Source organism: Oryctolagus cuniculus, chromosome 9 (genome assembly GCF_964237555.1).
Source record: "Oryctolagus cuniculus chromosome 9, mOryCun1.1, whole genome shotgun sequence".
NCBI lineage: Eukaryota > Metazoa > Chordata > Mammalia > Lagomorpha > Leporidae > Oryctolagus > Oryctolagus cuniculus.
The window spans coordinates 114,421,010-114,439,231 of record NC_091440.1 but is presented as its reverse complement, the minus strand read 5'-3'; the positions used below and the strand labels follow the sequence as shown (position 1 = coordinate 114,439,231).

General features: G+C 34.4%; 1 protein-coding gene across 8 annotated transcripts in view; it reads left to right on the top strand.

Moving 5' to 3' along the window:
* The window catches only part of LMO3 (LIM domain only 3), a 64,468-nt gene extending 51,376 nt beyond the window's left edge, over positions 1-13,092 (top strand). For all 8 annotated transcript variants that reach the window (XM_070048468.1, XM_070048465.1, XM_070048467.1 and 5 more), the window contains 2 exons: positions 10,358-10,454; positions 11,629-13,092. In XM_070048468.1, the coding sequence (XP_069904569.1) occupies positions 10,358-10,454; positions 11,629-11,715 (184 nt within the window). In that variant the 3' untranslated portion in view covers positions 11,716-13,092. The remainder of the gene's footprint in view (positions 1-10,357; positions 10,455-11,628) is intronic.
* Positions 13,093-18,222: the final 5,130 nt, after the last annotated feature.

Here is an 18,222-nt window from a genome sequence, read left to right as displayed (position 1 = left end):
TAAAGATTTATTTATTTATTTGAAAGGCAGAGTTACAGAGAAGCAGAGGCAGAGAGAAGGAGATCTCCTATCCGCTGGTTCACTCCTCAAATGGCCAAAATGGCCAGAGCTGCGCCAATCCAAAGTCAGGAGCCAGGAGCTCCCTCCGGGTCTCCCACACGGGTGCAGGGGCCCAAGGATTTGAGCCATCTTCTGCTTTCCCAGGACAGAGCAGAAAGCAGGATAGGAAGCGGAGCAGCTGGGACTTGAACTGGTGCCTGTGTGGGATGCCGGCACTGCAAGTGGTGGTTTTATTCACTACACCACAGCACCAGCCTCATCAGTATATACTTTTTAAATTTTCTCGAATCTCTTTGAAAGTGGACCAGATATAGCTAAGAATTAAACAATTACCGACGCTGGAGAAGCAGCACAGAACGAATATTTCACAGGGATTCTGGAGACTTAAATTCTTGTCTGGATGTTGCCGCTAATCAGCTGTGTGACATTAAACCAACCATTTTACCTCTCTGAATCTGTTTTCTTGTTTGTAACATAAAAGAGCTGGATTAGTTCATCTCAGAAGTATTTTAGCTCAAAGTATTATATCTTAATCACATTCTTCTTAGTTAAAAGTAATTCCTTTATTTCCAATGGGAACTATATAGTACTGGTACCTGTTTTACTTGAAATACAGAGACTGTTAGGATAGTATAATTGTATACATCTCTAAAAATATAATATTTCAAGTATTAAGAACACTTGATATGTTTTAATGAAAATAAATTCAGTGAGAGTATCTGTGAAGACACCTGGACATAGTATGTTAGTAAATATCAGTTCCATCAAGTTCTCAGTAATTTGTCCTAAAAGATGCTGTTCTTCTCAGTAAGCCCTGTAGAATAATAGAAGGACTGGTTTCCAATTCCAGTCCCACCACTCAAGCATACTTCACAACCTTGTGGAAACTGTGTATTATGAAAAAACCATGCATGTATTTTAAAAATTTGGCACTAAAATAAATTTCTCTTTTGATTCAATGTTGAAGTACCCTTGCACATCAGCTAATATAGTATTAGCTGTGTGGTGTTGAGTATGTAGCTTGATCTCTCTGAGTTTGGTTTCCACATTCACAAGTAGAGACCTTCATATCAATCTTGCAGCATTTGAAAATTAAGCAAACTAGGGGCTGGCATTGTGGCATTGCAAGTAAAGCTTCCCCCTGTGATGTTGGTATTCCATATGGGTGCTGGTTCCTGTCCCAACTGCTCCACTTCTGAACTAAATCCCTGCTACTGGCCTGGGAAAAGCAGCAGATGATGGCCCACATGTTTGGACCCCTGCCATGTGGGAGACCCAAATGAAGCTCCTGGCTCTTGGTTTTGACCTGGCCCAGCACTAACCGTTATGGGCATCTGGAAAGCGAACCACCAAATGGAAGCTGTGTTTATATATGTCTGTAACTCTGAATTTCAAAATAAATAAATGAATCTTTAAAAATTATTTAAAATAGTAGATTCTCAAAAGTTAGTTATTTTTCTATTATATAGTTTACATTTACCAGATAATATTACACTAATTTGATTTTTCTATAAGATATATATGCACCAATATTCATATATCTACATCTGTATCTATATCTTTCCATATAAATATATATATGGATGTAAATGTATGTGTGTCTTGCTAAATGTAGAGTCTTAAAATGGTAGAACAATATACTTTATGATATCATTTTGATCTAGACAATAATTTAAGACATAATCTTACATCTTTATTCTTTGCAACAAGTGCCAGGAATCAATGTAGATCCATTCAATCTAAGGTAATATTTGGCTAAAAAATAAATTGGCAAATACACATGTTATTTTTCATATCAATATCGAAATATACATACCCACACATCCATACAGATGCTTTTATCTGCAGCTGTATGTGTATATAGTTTGAAGATATATTGGAAGATAATACTTTTGTTTACTTGGCACATTGACCTGCTAAGAGCAGCTAGTAACATCACAGTTATCTTTACATAATAATAATATTGACTACAGTTCAACATAGAAAATTTAGAAGTAGAAAAGAATAAGGGATAACATTGGGCCATATTTCAGTATTCTAAAATGAAGTATTTTAATATTTTAAATGTAGCCAGCCACACATTTTTCTTTGTATATATAATAAATATTTTACAAGTTTCTCCTTTGTAATATTTGTTTAAATGAATCCTAATGTTTGATATTTGAACTCTTTCATTTAATTTATATTTTGTACATTTTTATCTCATTAAATTTGAAGCTATTTTTGTGTTCAGTTTCATGGATAAAGCATCATCTATTAAGCCACTTTTCTACCATCAGATGTGTAGTTTGTTTCTTCACAAGGTTTTATGTGATCAGGATAATATGAACTCGACAAATAAACAAATACTCAAATCTGTGTCAGGATAAATTCACAGAAGCACAAGTCATGAGACAAAGAATATGATAAGTTGAGGGCTTCTGTTTGCCAAAATGCTGTAAAGAGTTATTCTGATTATTCTTGTACCAGGAATGTGTAAACTATATATTCCCTCACATCCGCCTAACCCTGGTAATTATGTTCTAAAAAAGACATCCTTGTAAACCTTGGGGATGAAAGATGATAATTCATTATAATTTTAGTTGGTATTTACCTGATTACTAGTGACCTTTTGTTGTTTGTTCATTTAGGGAGCTCTCTGTTTATGCCTTTTGCCCATTTTTCTATCAGGACAAGCTTACCTACTCTATTCATGTTCTACACAGAAAATTAAGACATCATTCATGTGCTAAACCCAGACTAAATTCTATTATGATGCAAAGTAATTGTAGGCTGTTAATGCTATTTACAAATCATATATCAGTTTTATTTCACCATTGAAATAAAAAGTTGCATTCACAATTAGGTCCATCTCCTTGGTAGAACTTAGTCAAGTATGACAAACACTCCTAAATTTTGACTCTAAAACTGTTCCCATTCTTATTGCTGCAAAATACTATTCTAGTATCATTATTAAAGGACCTCATATATTTCTGTGTTCGCTTCATTTATTACATGCCATAATGGGACTGCATATCTTTAGTGCTGGTTATGCACAATTAGCACTTAGTTATTGTCTTGTCACTTCTGTCCCTACAAGACAAACTTCTTGAATGCAAGAAGTCAGCTAATCTTCATCAGCCAAGCAAAGCAGACAAATTTTGCTACCCAAGATATGGAAGGTTTTCAATATACGAGATTCTTCTTTTGCTTCAAACTGGTCTTGGAAAATCCACTCCCGTGCTTCTAGTAGCCAAATCATAGTCAGAGATTGCACCTTTTCAAATAGAACAGCAGGCAAATAGGTAACAGATAGGTGTTTTGCCTTAAGCAAACTTTATTGATATCTGAAATTGTGAAATAACCTTGTTTATAAATTTTATTCAACATTCATTATATCAACTTTTAAATCAAAATGTCATAAAAACCAAAAGCATTTCTGAATGTCATAAGAAATAGATTGTGAGTCCTTTGTAAAGATCTTTCCTGCTCTTTTTAGAGGGATATGACTAAAAATGTGAATCCTGAATTAAAAATCTGAAGTTTTCTCTATTTTAAAAGGAATTCAGACAAGAGGTATTTTGGGGATCTTTTATGACAATTTGAATCTCATGCAGAATTAGAAAATATTATATAACCATTTTTAAAAGATTTATTTATTTATTAGAATTACAGAGAGAGGTGGGGAGAAACAGAGAGATCTTCCATCTACTGATTCACTCCCAAAATGGCCATAATGGCCACAGGTAGGCCTATCTTAAGACAGGAGCCAGGAGTTTTTCTGGGTCTCCCATGTGAGTACCAGGACTTAGGTCATTTTCCACTGCTTTCCCAGGCCAGTTGGTAGGGAGTTGAATTGGAAGTAAAGTAGCCAGGACTCAAACCGGAGCCCATATGGGATGTCACCACAACGCTGGCCCCTCAATATTTTGAAAAAGTTTAAAAAGTACTTGAAAAGCAGATACATACGCATGAACACACACACACACACACACAGAAAAAGAGAGAGAGAGAGCAAGCAAGCTACCATCTCTGGTGATATAGATCCAAAAGCCAACAATAACCAGGGATGGGCTAGGCCTAAGCCAGGAGCTCAGAACTTAATCCATGTCTCCCACATGTGTGGTAGGGACCAAGCACTTGAGCCATCACCTGCTGCTTCCCTGGGTGTGTAATTTCAGGAATTCCAATATGGAATGCATGCATCCCAAGCAGCATTTTACCACTAGACAAAACACCCACCCCTAAGAAGTTAATTTATTTTAGGTGACTAAACCTTTCCTCCTTAGAAAAATTTTGTAAAATTAAGTGATGGTTTTATAATAAAGGGGGGAAAGTATGCTTGTTTGAATAAAATTTCCCCAAATATATAGAATTATATATTTCCTTTTATTAAAGAATGGAAGCAATGTGCTTGGCCCTGTAAAAGCTGAAGTGGATAAAATCTATTTTATTTTTTAGATGTGTTCAGAGCAATGGGAGAGACAGGACATCAAAGCCTCACAGAAGAGTGTAATTGATGCTAAACAGATCTATAAAGAGGACAGAAAAATGTGTCCTTCTTGAAGTTTGAGGGAAGCATTAAAAGGCAATGGTGCAAAGTTCTAAGAAAGAACTCCCTAAAACTGGTTGGTATGCAGGCTGTGTGTCTGATGAGGGTGGCAGAAAATGAGGAAACCACAGAACACTGAGGACAGGGTTTTCCAGACAGATGGAACAGCATGCAAAGGCATGCAAGTGGGAATCTTTGATGTGTCCAGAAAACGGGAAGCAGCACAACATGGTCAGATGTGGTTAAGGACTCTGGTCGGAATATGGAGGAAGAGAGACTAGAGCAAGGATGGAGGAGATGAAACTGTAAAGTTAGGAAGTCAGTGGAGGTCAGAAGAAGTGCAAATTTGAATTATTCAACTAAAACACATTGGTTATTTTAAGCTATTGTGTTCTGGAATAAATCTATTTCAACCAATATTTATTGGCCACTCACCTTAAGTGGTAGTGTAATTCATGGTGGCACTGCAAAGGCTACAAGAGGAACATAACTCATGACCATTTATCCTAGTGCTGGTTACAGATTCATGCAAAAATCTGAAATGTCAAACTAAATGATAGGCCAGTAAATAGGTGCTTTGGAAGAGAACAAAGTGCATTGACATGGTCTGAGAATATCGGTGGAAGGAATGGAAACGAAGGACATTTTAGAATTTATGTCTATAGAACAAAGCGAGAAAGAGTCTTGGCTACACAACAGCTTATGATGGAAAGGTGAAAAATAGCAAATAATAATGATAGCAGAACCATACACTGGACACTGCTCCAAGTGGTATCCACGTACTAACTCATTTAAAACTCAAAATAACTCATAAATAGGCTTTTTAATTAGCCTAAATTTTACAGAGAAGGAAGCTAAAGTACAAAAAATTTAAGTTACTTGCCTAAGACTAGTTAAGAGAACTTCATTAAGTTCATGGAAAATGGACTGTGTATTTTGATGTAAAAAAACCCTGAAATTCATACAGTTTTTCATAATACACATTCTCCAAAATCTTTTGACAACCCCTTGTACAGTTAGAATATAGAAGACTCAAGATTTGAATCAAGGGCATCTGATTTCACTCTGTGAACTCAAACATGTCCCAAAGGGGTATTTTATTTTCTGAATAAAAACATCTAAATGTGTGTAAGTATCAAGTAAAGTAGACTTTAAGTAATTTACAGGAGAATTTGGGGCATGGGTAAGTGTAATTTGGTACAGAAAAGGTTAAGGATGAGATGCATAATACCATTTGGACTGTTGATGGAGAAGAGACAGTAAATTTATTCACAGATTTATAGAATGAAAAAAGTGTCTAACCTGAACCTCTTACTGAAAACAGCGAAGTATAGAAATTTCCATCTTTTGATATCTAGGGATGCTGATTAGGAGAACAGAGGCACTGGATTAGATCACAACTTCTTTTTAAAAAGTGGAAGAAATAGAAATTAATTATAATTGACAGTCATTAACCTTAAAAAAATAAGATGACTAAGTTAACATTTTCATTTCTTAAAAAGGATGTTATGAATCAAAACCATTCTAAGCCCCATGTTTTACAAGGATGGTTTATTAATTGTACTTATTTCTTGTATGTTTCAAATCTCTAAGACCATGTGTGCAGTCAACTAGAATCATTCTGAAATATCTGGAAATTTAATCTGTTGTTAATTTCAAACATTAAGATTTGGTAATTTAATAATCTGATTGGGCATCTTTTTTTTTCCTTAATTTTTTTAATAAAGACAAAACTAATTGAAATGACATTACCACAGGCAATTAGTATCATGTGATAAGGAAGATTATCAGTTTATATTTAGGAATTTAAACCTGATCAGTTAATGTACTTATGTATTCTCTGGCGATCACAGCTTTAATACTATTTTTTCTCTGCCAATGCTGTCTCATAAGGAGTTATCTATATAATATTGGAAATTAGCCTTTCTTATAAAACCGGAATTACAGATTATTTTGTTAAGCATTTAATATCAGCATTTCTGTTTCTCTAATTTCTTAATGTTTACTTAAGGAGCATTTTTAAGGAGGATATTGATCTTAATTGTATACCAATCATAATTTACTCTTAGATACAACTTTTAAGCCTGTTTGTAAGAGTTATATATGTGAGTGGGATAATCCTCATCCATGATCTGTTTTATCTTGACCTTCAGGTGTAAATTAAAGTGCATGTAAAATGTACCTTTTCCAGTTGATAATGTACTAGTAATAAAATCTTTCAGATAGGGATATTATAGATAAATATTCATATTCCCTGTCTATATGTACTTGTGTATACCACATGCAAAAGTATATTAAAAAGTTCATAAAAAAGGGAATTAAAAGATGTCTGTTTTGGTTCAAAAAAGTATTGAAATTCATGTATCGTTCATTTATAATATGTGTTTTTCATGAACTTGTTGAAGATCCCTTGTATGCAAGGATTTCAAAACTTTCTGAACCAAAATAAAAACCTTTTTAAAAAGCTTCATTTATTTATTTGAAAGGCAGAGGGACAAAAAGAAGAGAGAGACAAAAAGAGATCTTCAGTTCACTTGTTCACTCCCCAGATGGTTCCAACAACCAGATCTGGGCCAGGCTAAACCCAAGAACAAGGGACTCCATCCTGGTCTCCTAATAGGTGGCAGGGGCCCAAGTACTTGGGCCACCATCCCTGACATTCCCAGACACATTAACAGGAAACTGAATCAGAAGTGAAGCAGCCGGAGATCAAACCCGTGCTCCAGTATGGCATGCAGTCATCTTAAGTGGTGGCCTAACCTCTGCACCACAATGCCAGTCCAAAAAAAAAACACCCTCTAGTTCCTTTTTTCCGAACATTTCACAATACTCCCATACACACACACACAGACTGTCATATCTACCGTCTCACTGTTTTAAAGCTATGCAAAGGAGGCTTTAGTAACTTGGCACAGCAGGTAAGATTCAGCTTGCGATGCCTACATCCCCCATTGGAGTGTCTACATTCAAGTCCTTGTTCCAGATTCCAGCTTCCTGCCAATGTTCACCCTGGAAAGCAGCAGGTGATGGCTTATGTACTTGGCTCCACCCACATAGAGCCCCTAGCTAATATCTTCAGCTTTGCCTAATCCCAGCTGTTATGAGTAGTGAACCAATAGATGGAAGATCTCTCTCTGCCTCTCTGCCTTTTAAATATAAATAAATAGAGTTATGCTATGGAATACTAGTAATAGGAAAATCTGTATAACCACTTAATCATCACATCATACTATACATACTTGTTTTTACCACACCCAAATAAAAGCATGGGTCTTGAATCCAAGGAAACCAGGGTGATTCTCCACCCTCTATCACAAAGTAGTTATAAAACCTTGGGCAGATTTTGAAAATTCTAGGAAGGAGGTTCAGATTTTTCTTCTGAAAAAGTGAGTTACATTACTTTCTAGGTTGGATGTAAGGAATAATTGTCATCATTATATATACATGCTTAGGATTTGCACATGACAAGTACTTTATAAAAGGTGGTTCTGTTACCTGAAATCTAAAGATTAAGGTAAGACATTTATATTCCTTGTTACAAACTTGTCAAAATGATTGATTCTACAGATAAGAAAAACTGAGTTAATTATCAGAAGTGGAAGTCTGGGATTTGAACCCTACTGCAGTATACTCCTCTGCCTTTCATAGAGGTTGTAGTTGAGCTTCCCCACAATCTGTTTTTCTCTTACCACAGGGAATTGAATCAGGGAAAGTGTGAAATGTACTCCATGCTTTGGTGATAAAAATAGGATTTGGGATTAGTTTCCCAAGCTGTTGGTTCTGTATTTTTCTGTGTGTAATTATTTTGACTTTATTAATCTGCAATTGAAATTTCTCCAATTTCAGGGCCTATGAAAGGAAGAATGAGATGCCATGACATAATATGACAAGATAACAAAAGATGTTTTCATGGCTAGTAGAATTATGGACTTGACAGAAAATTAAAGCAAAAATTTTAGGTGACATGGCATTGAAAGAGAATTCCCAGATGAGCTGATTGTTAAGAAAAATAATTCGGTAACATCAGCTAGAACATGAGATTGTTTTGTTGGATCTACTTAGTTTAGATGTGATAATTTATTATTAGATTATTAGTTGAAATTAATTTCATTAGTAATATAAGTTGATAATTCTGAACAGTAAATGTAGTTAATATACTATTTTATTAATCAGTTCACATAAAAGAGAAGTATGTAATTTGGCTACCTAACAAGAGAAACTCATACTTCCTTTTATTAAAAATATCTTAGTAATTAGGATATCTACAAAATCTAGTTTATTCAAACATCACTTTTTAAGTGCATCATTCGAAGTATGTGGCTTCTAATAAAAAAAAAAAAGACATTATGGGAGCCCCAAACTTGTATCCAGTAGCCTTGACCACAAACAACTGGAGGACTTGAGATGAGTGCATAGTGTGTGCTTTCAATCAACATCATCAGCAGGCAGTAATCCTGGGGAAAAAAAGTAAATTCCACAAATAAACAGACCAATTTTCCTTTAAGAGGAAAGCTAATTCTTTTCAATCTACTTTTTTTATTACACTATTTTCCTCTCTATCTACTTAGCTGGAATAAGGATAAATTTCCAAAGCTACCCAGTTGGAAAATAAATAGGTTCACTGTTTGTCTAGCATTCCAATCTTTGCAAATGTAAATCAGCCCAACTGCCCCTCATTTAAACCCTCAACTTCACAAAACATTAAAGGGTGGCTTTCACTACAGCATTTAATCTATCCACTAAGATTTCTGCTTCAGCATCATTCGAAATTGACTACCTGATAAAGAGAGACCACTATCAAAGGTCAGTGAGGTCAACTTGTATAATTACTAGGAGTTTACTGGGTCAGCTCTACCAAACACCACTGTTTGAAGGTTAAATTGTTATAATTAAACATATATACAGATCTCCCAGAGTTACTTTATTGTTAAATGTACTGGAAACAGCACAAGCATTTATTGCTGACCTTAATTGTGTCCAAAGTGTCACCACTGGGAAATCATACAAAAAGAGCACTTATTAAAAACATTACAATCTTGCACATTAAACAATACTTTATAAAATAAAATGCATTATTAGCTACTGGAAACAAGTTTATTTATCATGACAATATTAAGGAGTACATTCCCTTTATTCATTTGGTTTAATTGGAAGTACTCTAAGAAGTGACATTTGCTATTTCATAGTTGATAAACTTGCCACAGACAAAGGAAGATGGCCCAGATTTGGGTGCTAAAGCTACTGTCACTTCAGTATCATCACTTCCAAATTACTGGAATTCAATCACATTTTAATAACAGAATAAAAGGAAGCTTTAGATGGGAAGCTTTAAAATGCACTATTTTGTGACTTTTTGATTTGTTTTCTGTGCTTTCAGTTTTTTTTATCAAGTGGATAAATGGCCTGTGATGAAGTCTTTCATAATCACTACAGGAAAATACCATTATCATTCTTTGTTTTCTTTTAATGAGTATTAAAGATAGATTAGTTCTTTCTCTTTTTTTTTTCTCAAGGTGAGAAAGAAAGAAGAAAATCATCTTTGGTGCCCAAAATGCTTACCTTGATGCATGTGGAATTTTTACAAGTTGGTGCAATGCTTAATTAAATAAATTAAGTGGTTTAATTTTGATGATGAAGGCAACTTCTAAATCCAAGCTTTCACAATTAGGGAATTACTATGTGAAACTGTTATTAGGAAAATAAATATTCAACTTTATGGAGCTGAGTGGAATGGTCTTAACAAATTTTTTTTTTTAATATTTTCAGATTTTGTGTTGGAGACAAATTTTTCTTAAAGAATAACATGATCCTTTGCCAGACAGACTACGAGGAAGGTTTAATGAAAGAAGGATATGCACCCCAGGTTCGCTGATCTATCATCATCACCCCGTTAAGAATACAAAGCACTACATTCTTTTATCTTTTTTGCTCCACATGTATATAAGAATTGACACAGGAACCTTCTGGATAGCGTAGAAATAGGGAAGCAGGATGGTGATATGGAATAAAAGGCGGACTGCATCTGTATGTAGTGAAATTGCCCCAGTTCAGAGTTGAATGTTTATTATTAAAGAAAAAAGTAATGTACATATTGCTGGATTTCTTTGCTTGCTATTCGTTTTTGTGTCACCTGGCATGAGATGTTTATTTTGGACTATTGTATATAATGTATTGTAATATTTGAAGCACAAATGTAATACAGTTTTATTGTGTTACCATTTGTGTTCTGTTTGCTTCTTTGTATTGTTGCATTTAGTACAATCAGTGTTTAAACTTACTGTATATTTATGCTTTCTGTATCTACCAGCTATTTTAAATGAGCTGTAACTTTCTAGTAAAGAGTTGAAGAGCAAATCTCACTAATGATACATGGATAGATAAAGCAAGTCTATCAACATTAAAAATATTAAAAACTAAAGACACACAACACATTTTAGCAACATCCACTACTTATTGCCACTATGATTTGGAGTCTATCAGTGTTCTCAATGTAACTCCCTATTTTCAGGGGGTTAAAGATCAGCTTTAAAAAAATACATAAAAATTCATCTTAAAGCACTTTCATTTTATACCAGCGTGAAAAGTGCCATTTTTAGAATAACTTTAAAGCTTAACCATTATTCTTTTAATAGCCTTTTTTGTGCTCCTTACCTACACAATGGCTTGGCTTTGCTTTTTCAGCCACACACCTTACGTAAACTAGTGCCTTTGGGTATCATGTAAAATTTTTCCAAAGGGTTACTTTAAAAACGTGTTACCACAACTATGAGATGATTTTAAAATGATACGTTTCTTATATAACTTTTGCCCCAACCTCTCCACAGGAGCCAAGGGTTGAATAACTTTATGGCTTAATAGATTTATGGCACTGAAGATTTGAGTGTGAACCTACTGAGATCATATTAATGGCATTTATTTTAATGTTCAAAAAGTGAACACTTTAAGTTTGATGTGTCTTACTCTCTCATTGCTTTAAGGAATCACCAACTCAGAATACATCACATTTAGGCCTAAATTTGTTATTCCATCTTTTCAAGGTGAACTACTGTTCCATTCCCTTCATGATAAAGAAGAAAGCTCTGGATAGAGAAATGCCGAAAAGCAATTCTATAAGTTACAATTAAGGAAATAAAAATGAGAACACAGTCCCCTCTTTCCAATGCCTGCACTTTGCTGTTATGCTTTTGCTCCCTGAAATCAAACTCTTCAGCAAATCTATTCTACACAGGCACAACGAAACATCTTTCTACTATAGCAAATTTGTGCTGTAGGTTTTCTGTATCTTTTTTTTTTTCTTGATTACTGTATACAAAACAGTGTTTCCCATTGTTATTTGCATACACATTTTGTCCTGCCAATATGCATTGCAGATGAAAATTAAATAGTAGACATGAATTCTTGGTTTTGGGGCCAAAATATTAAGCCGAAAATCATGCTGGTGTGGATTTGAGTTGTTTTAAAACAAAGCTTTATTATGAACATGCATGTGAATTTGGATATTGCCTCTTATGTCAAAGAACATCATTCTGTGAAAAGTGGATGACAATGTATTTTTACAAATACTTCATGGTTAAGAGTGTTCAAGTCACATGTCTCCCAAATTTGAGATACATGGAAGAAAAGAGTTTTAAAAGTACTTGTTCAGGATCCATGCAATCACTGTAATATTAGCCTGAGAACCTTATGCTTATTTCATGTAGAAAAAAATGATACACGGTTGAAAGGAAGCAGAACAAAACAAAATAAAAATGGGAGGGGGAGAGAAGTGAGAAGTTGTTTTCATAAAGTAGCGCTGCTAGTCCTAGATTTCAGTTGTTTAAAATTCCTATGGATGTTAAAATTCAACTGTATCTCTTTGAAATGATCTTTTTTAGATTTGAATTATTGTCAATATTTTTATTAATATGTCAAACCTTGTCAATTGGGAACCAACTTATCTCAGCTTCTTGAAGCTGTCCAACTATCTTTGCCAACCGAGCAAAGCTTTTATGACTTTTCCTTTGTCTAATCCCTTGGGAGTTCATATTTAATGTGTTTTACTACAAACAAAATTTCTCACCTGGATTAAAGATTAAAGCCTTAATCTATTAAGATTATCTTTAATCTCCATGAAGTTGTGAAACAAGACAAGAATAATTTTGCAGCTGTGGGCCATTTTACAGAAAGTGCCCATTCATCATAGCATTTTTGACCTGAAGTACTAAGCTGATTGTCTTGACTACTCAAAGCGGTGGTTGTCGACTTTCTTTTCTGTGTTGTGTAGCCCTGATGTCACTTAGCTTGTCACCTGATGCTCCTGGAGGACACTTCCATGGAGCTTTGATTTCTCAAGCAGCTAAAGCTCCCTGCCCAACATGCATCTCCTACAGGTTGCCTGGGATGATGAGCCAGGCACCACTACCCCCACCAGCGTGCTAACGAACTTAAAGCTAACCTGTGTTTGTAATTTCACTTCCATCTTGCTTAATAAATATCTGCTGGATTCTTTCATTCTTTTTTAATATTTGGACTTATGTTTTTAATAAAAGGGGTATGACACTATTTGATTGCATTTAATTGGTAAAATCTCAGGTAATTCCAGAAAGCAGATATTAAATCCATGAAAAAGGAAAACAGCATGTGTGGACATATAGTTTCATAGTATTTAAAAGGCTTCTCTTTTTCTTCCTTTTCTTTTCTTTCATTACTTATATGAGAGGCAGAGAGAAAGAGAGAGAGGAAAGAGAGAGAGAATCTTCCATCTACTGGTAGCTTACTTCCCAAATTATTCTAACAGCCAGTGCTAGCCCGGCTGAAACTAAGAACCTGGAAATCATCCTGGGTCTCCCAATGTAATGGCAGGGACCCCAGTAATTGAGTCATCACCTGCTGCCTCTCATGGTACACATTAATAGGAAGCTGGAATAGGTAGCATAACTAGGTCTCAAACACAGGCATTCTGATATGGGATGTGGGCATCTCAAGTGGTGCCTTATTTTTCTTTTAAAATGCTTTTTTAAGTGTATTACATATTTAACTAGCTATTGAAAATGGCAAGAGAGAGAGAGAGAGAGAGAGAGAGAGAGAGAAATGAGAATCTTCCATGTACTGGTTCACTCCCCAAATGCCTGCAACAGTCAGAATCAAACCAGGCCAAAGCCAGGAACTCTATCCATATCTTTCATGTCCGTAGCAGGACCCAAGTACTTGGATCATCTTCTGCTGCCTCCCAGGCATACCTTCAGGAAACCAGTACTCCAGTATGGGATACAGGTGGTCCAAGTGGCAGATTAACCTGCTGCACCACAACACTTGCCACCCAAGCGGCATCTTAACCTCTGCACCAACGTCCACCCTGACATTGACTTTCTAAAGGTGAATCATAACTAACATAGAGAAAAGTTCTGTTCTCCAAATATGTTTAGGATCTCTGAGCTAGGTAGTTTAATGCTATTTTCTTTTGTGAGAAAATAAAACTGTCAAAAATGAAGGTAGTGATTTCAAGGTACAATTTTGTACATTTATACATATCTTAAGTGATATTTCTGAAAGCAACGTGTGTTGCTGTTGTCAGACTAAATTTCAAGTTTCCTATTTCCTGTATGATGAATTAAAATAAAAAAAAAATCTCTACTGAACCCTACCTTTTCAAGGAAGACATGGTGTTCCTTAATTGGAGCAGGATGCTGAAAATTATATCTCTAGTAGAACATACCATACACAAGTGGTTTCATTTTAAGTATCACTTTAGGCAAACCACTCTGAATAGTCACTTAAACAATTTCATAGAAATGATACAGGCCAAACATGTTTAGTGTTCACTTCAGTAAGTTGCAAAAACAATCTGCATGTTTATTGTAATAGGCCATTAGCGCAGAATACGATTTTAGCAAAAGCCTTTTGATCATTACTTTTTCTTAAACACACCATTACAGATATTTTTAAATGTGATTTTAACGCATTTTAAGGTAACAGAGGGTTAGTATAGCCATTACTTTTGTTGAAACTTAATTGAGTGCCTACTATGTGACAGTCCTTGCCCTGAAGCCCTCAGTCACCTACTGGGCAAACAGATTCCTTCAAAAATCCAATGACTTCAACATGTCTTTGCACTGATTTTTACTCATGGAAAACCTGCTAAATAATAAGCACACAAAAGCAAATACCATCTTCTACCTATTCAGCACGAAGTTAGTATGAAAGCTCCAGAAAATATCTCAAGTAATCAATGTGTTCAGAGAATTATCTCATACAAATTACTCATTAACTCAATAGCACATAATAAAAAGAACATCAATTAATTAATGAGTCACCCTCAGATTGCTGTGATTACAATAGAGCTCTGTTGAAACAGCGGTTATAAATGGAGCTGCCTCTTTTTATTCATTGTTTGCAATTGGCCCATTATTTGGCTGAAACCAGTGTCATATTCAACACATGCCTGTAGGTAATTGTGTGATTAGTATCATAAATGAAGAATCCAAAAAGCCTACTGCTTGTAAGACCACAGAAAAATAAAGAGAAACTCATTTTTATTATAGCTTCCTTTGAAGCCAAGTTATTAGGAGAGTATTTTCTTTCTAAAAGATACAGTTTTACATTTATAATCAAGATTTAGACTTACATGCTGAAAACTGTAAGGATTAGCTGCTAAAACCCTTAAAAGTAAATTTTACAGTGCTTTTATTTAGTGTGCACATGATTTAATTCCAGTAATTTTTCATGAAGACTAAAATATGCATGATCAATGCCAGTTTTGTAAATGTTTTGAAATCCCAAAAGGACATTTTTGCTTTTGGTAGCCTGGGTTTAAGTTGGTTTTGTGGGAATTGACAGCAATACAGGAAAGGATTTAAAGAAATATCAAATATTATATACAAAGTTACCAATTAAACTTTCTCAACTATCTTGGTAAATGGCATTCCAATAAGCTTATAGAATAATTATAACAGTTCCCTTAGGTAAGTAAGAAACATCTGTTGGTAACACATAACAGGTGTTAACAATTACACATACTGAACTTTTAAAAAATGTTTTTAATTAAAAGAATTCTGTTTTCTGAAAAGGAAGATATGTTAAATTCAAAGATATTCCTGTTTTGGGTGTGCAGATCATGCAACGCACGAAATTGTGAATCCCAAATCATCTTGGATCAATGAGGTTTTGTGTTTGGCTCAGATCATTGCAATCAAAAGTGAGGTGGAATTTATTATACTTTTCACGCAATTGATATTCTGGACTGAGGAGCTGAGTACTCATGAAATTGGTATATCAGAGATGATTACAGAATATTTTGCCTTTTAAGACAGTTGGTTGCCTTTAACTATACCAAATTCAGTGGCCACAGTACAAAGAAAAATGGGAGCAAGAAATATTCAATAAAAAATTATACATTTTTTATCCTGCCTGGAGAAGACTTTAAATCATGTTAAGTAAAATAATCCATTTATAACATGCAGCTATATCAAATGACCCGTCTTCAATAGCTTTTAATAATAGCTAATTCTTGCTGAACATTTACCATGTAACAGGTAGGTTTCTTTTACATCCATGGAATTTCCACAGAACCCCAGTGACATATGGACATTAACCATATTGTATGGATTTAAAATAAAGGCAGAAGAGGTTGCCTAACTTACCCAAGGTCATAAAGCTAGTAAGCAGTGGACCTAAGATTTAAGCATAGGTTTTGTGGGTCTAGTATTTAACGACTCCACTATACTACCATTGCTTAAACTTACATATATATATATTGCCATTATTAACATATATATACATATACATATATACATTATTAACTTATATATATAGCTTGCCATTATTAGTAATTTTATCATTATTATTTTTTGTAGGCCCTAGAATTCTCCATATGTATATACAGACATATATATATGTATATATACACATATATGTATTATATTTTTATATATTATATATAATATAATATATAATATATAATATATTTATATTGTAATATAATTATATTAATTATTATATATAATAATATATAATAAACAATATAATAAACAATAATATATAATAATATAATAAATAACATATAATATAATAAATATAGTAAATAATATTATATATGAGGTATATAATACATAATTATAATATAATTATATTATATACTATATAATAACAATAAAATAATGTATAATTATAATATTATAATGTTATAATATAATTATATTAATTATTATTATAATATGATAATTATTATAATATATGATTATATTATATTGTATTATAATATATATGTATTATATATAATATATTATATATATAATTCTCCATATGTGTATACATATACATATATACATTATTAACTTATATATATATATTGCCATTATTAGTAATTTTATCATTATTATTTTTTGTAGGCCCTAGAATTCTCCAAGAACTAGAGTGAGTTATCTATGCTGAAGCAAAGATTCTAAATGTTTCTGATTTAATGTCATCAATAAATCTACATTCAAGAATTAAGATTATCATATTTTCACAGATGCAATCTAATTGATAGCTCTTTCTTTCAACGACACAACCAAAGCATTTATTTGAACCTGCAAATCCATTGTAACAAATGGAGGATCTCTTAGTATAGCAGTATTGGGAACAAAAGCTGGTCAGCACAGACTTGAGGATAAATCTGAATTTAAGCTGTAGTTTTCTGAATCAGAGTAAACATCTGTAGGGAGGTGAGGCTAGCTGAGTCTTTGAAATCAAGACGGTAAAATGAGTATATTCCTTAAGATATTTTGTAAGCTACTTCCAAAAGATGAGATGAAACCAAAATTAAACTCCCTAGAAGAGTAATCTGTGTCAAGCTTTGGGTTCACTGTCTAAGCTACACCAGCTGTAGAAGAGGATGGGTCCAGATCAGTTGCCAACAGCTACTGAACTCTAGTCTCTGAGTTACATTGACAAGTGTGGCTAAATAAACAGAGGGCAAAGAGTTACACTTAATATCAGACAGCAGCTATTTACCTCCTCTCATTAACAGAAAAAAAAAAAAACACTAAAACTTCCTTCCTCCAACTATTTCCATTACTGCAGCCACTTACACAGATGAGGACCCTTTGGACTTCCAGTGGGGACTTCCACCACACAAATGTCTTCCCCTATTTTCAGTAAATGAGGGTACTTTAAAGAGTTTATGGGAAAATGGAGTTAAAAGGTAGGCTTATGTTGGTGCAAAAAAAATTTGAAAGCATACATTTTTTTTTCTTAATACACATTCTCCATGAACTAATTGAAGACATCTTTATGTAAGAATTTCAGTTTTAGCCGGCGCCGTGGCTCAATAGGCTAATCCTCCACCTTGCGGCGCCGGCACACCGGGTTCTAGTCACGGTTGGGGCGCCGGATTCTGTCCCGGTTGCCCCTCTTCCAGGCCAGCTCTCTGCTATGGCCAGGGAGTGCAGTGGAGGATGGCCCAGGTGCTTGGGCCCTGCACACCATGGGAGACCAGGAAAAGCACCTGGATCCTGGCTCCTGCCATCGGATCAGCGCGGTGCGCCGGCTGCAGCGGCGGCCATTGGAGGGTGAACCAACGGCAAAGGAAGACCTTTCTCTCTCTGTCTCTCTCTCACTGTCCACTCTGCCTGTCAAAAATTAAAAAAAAAAAAAAAAAGAATTTCAGTTTTTTT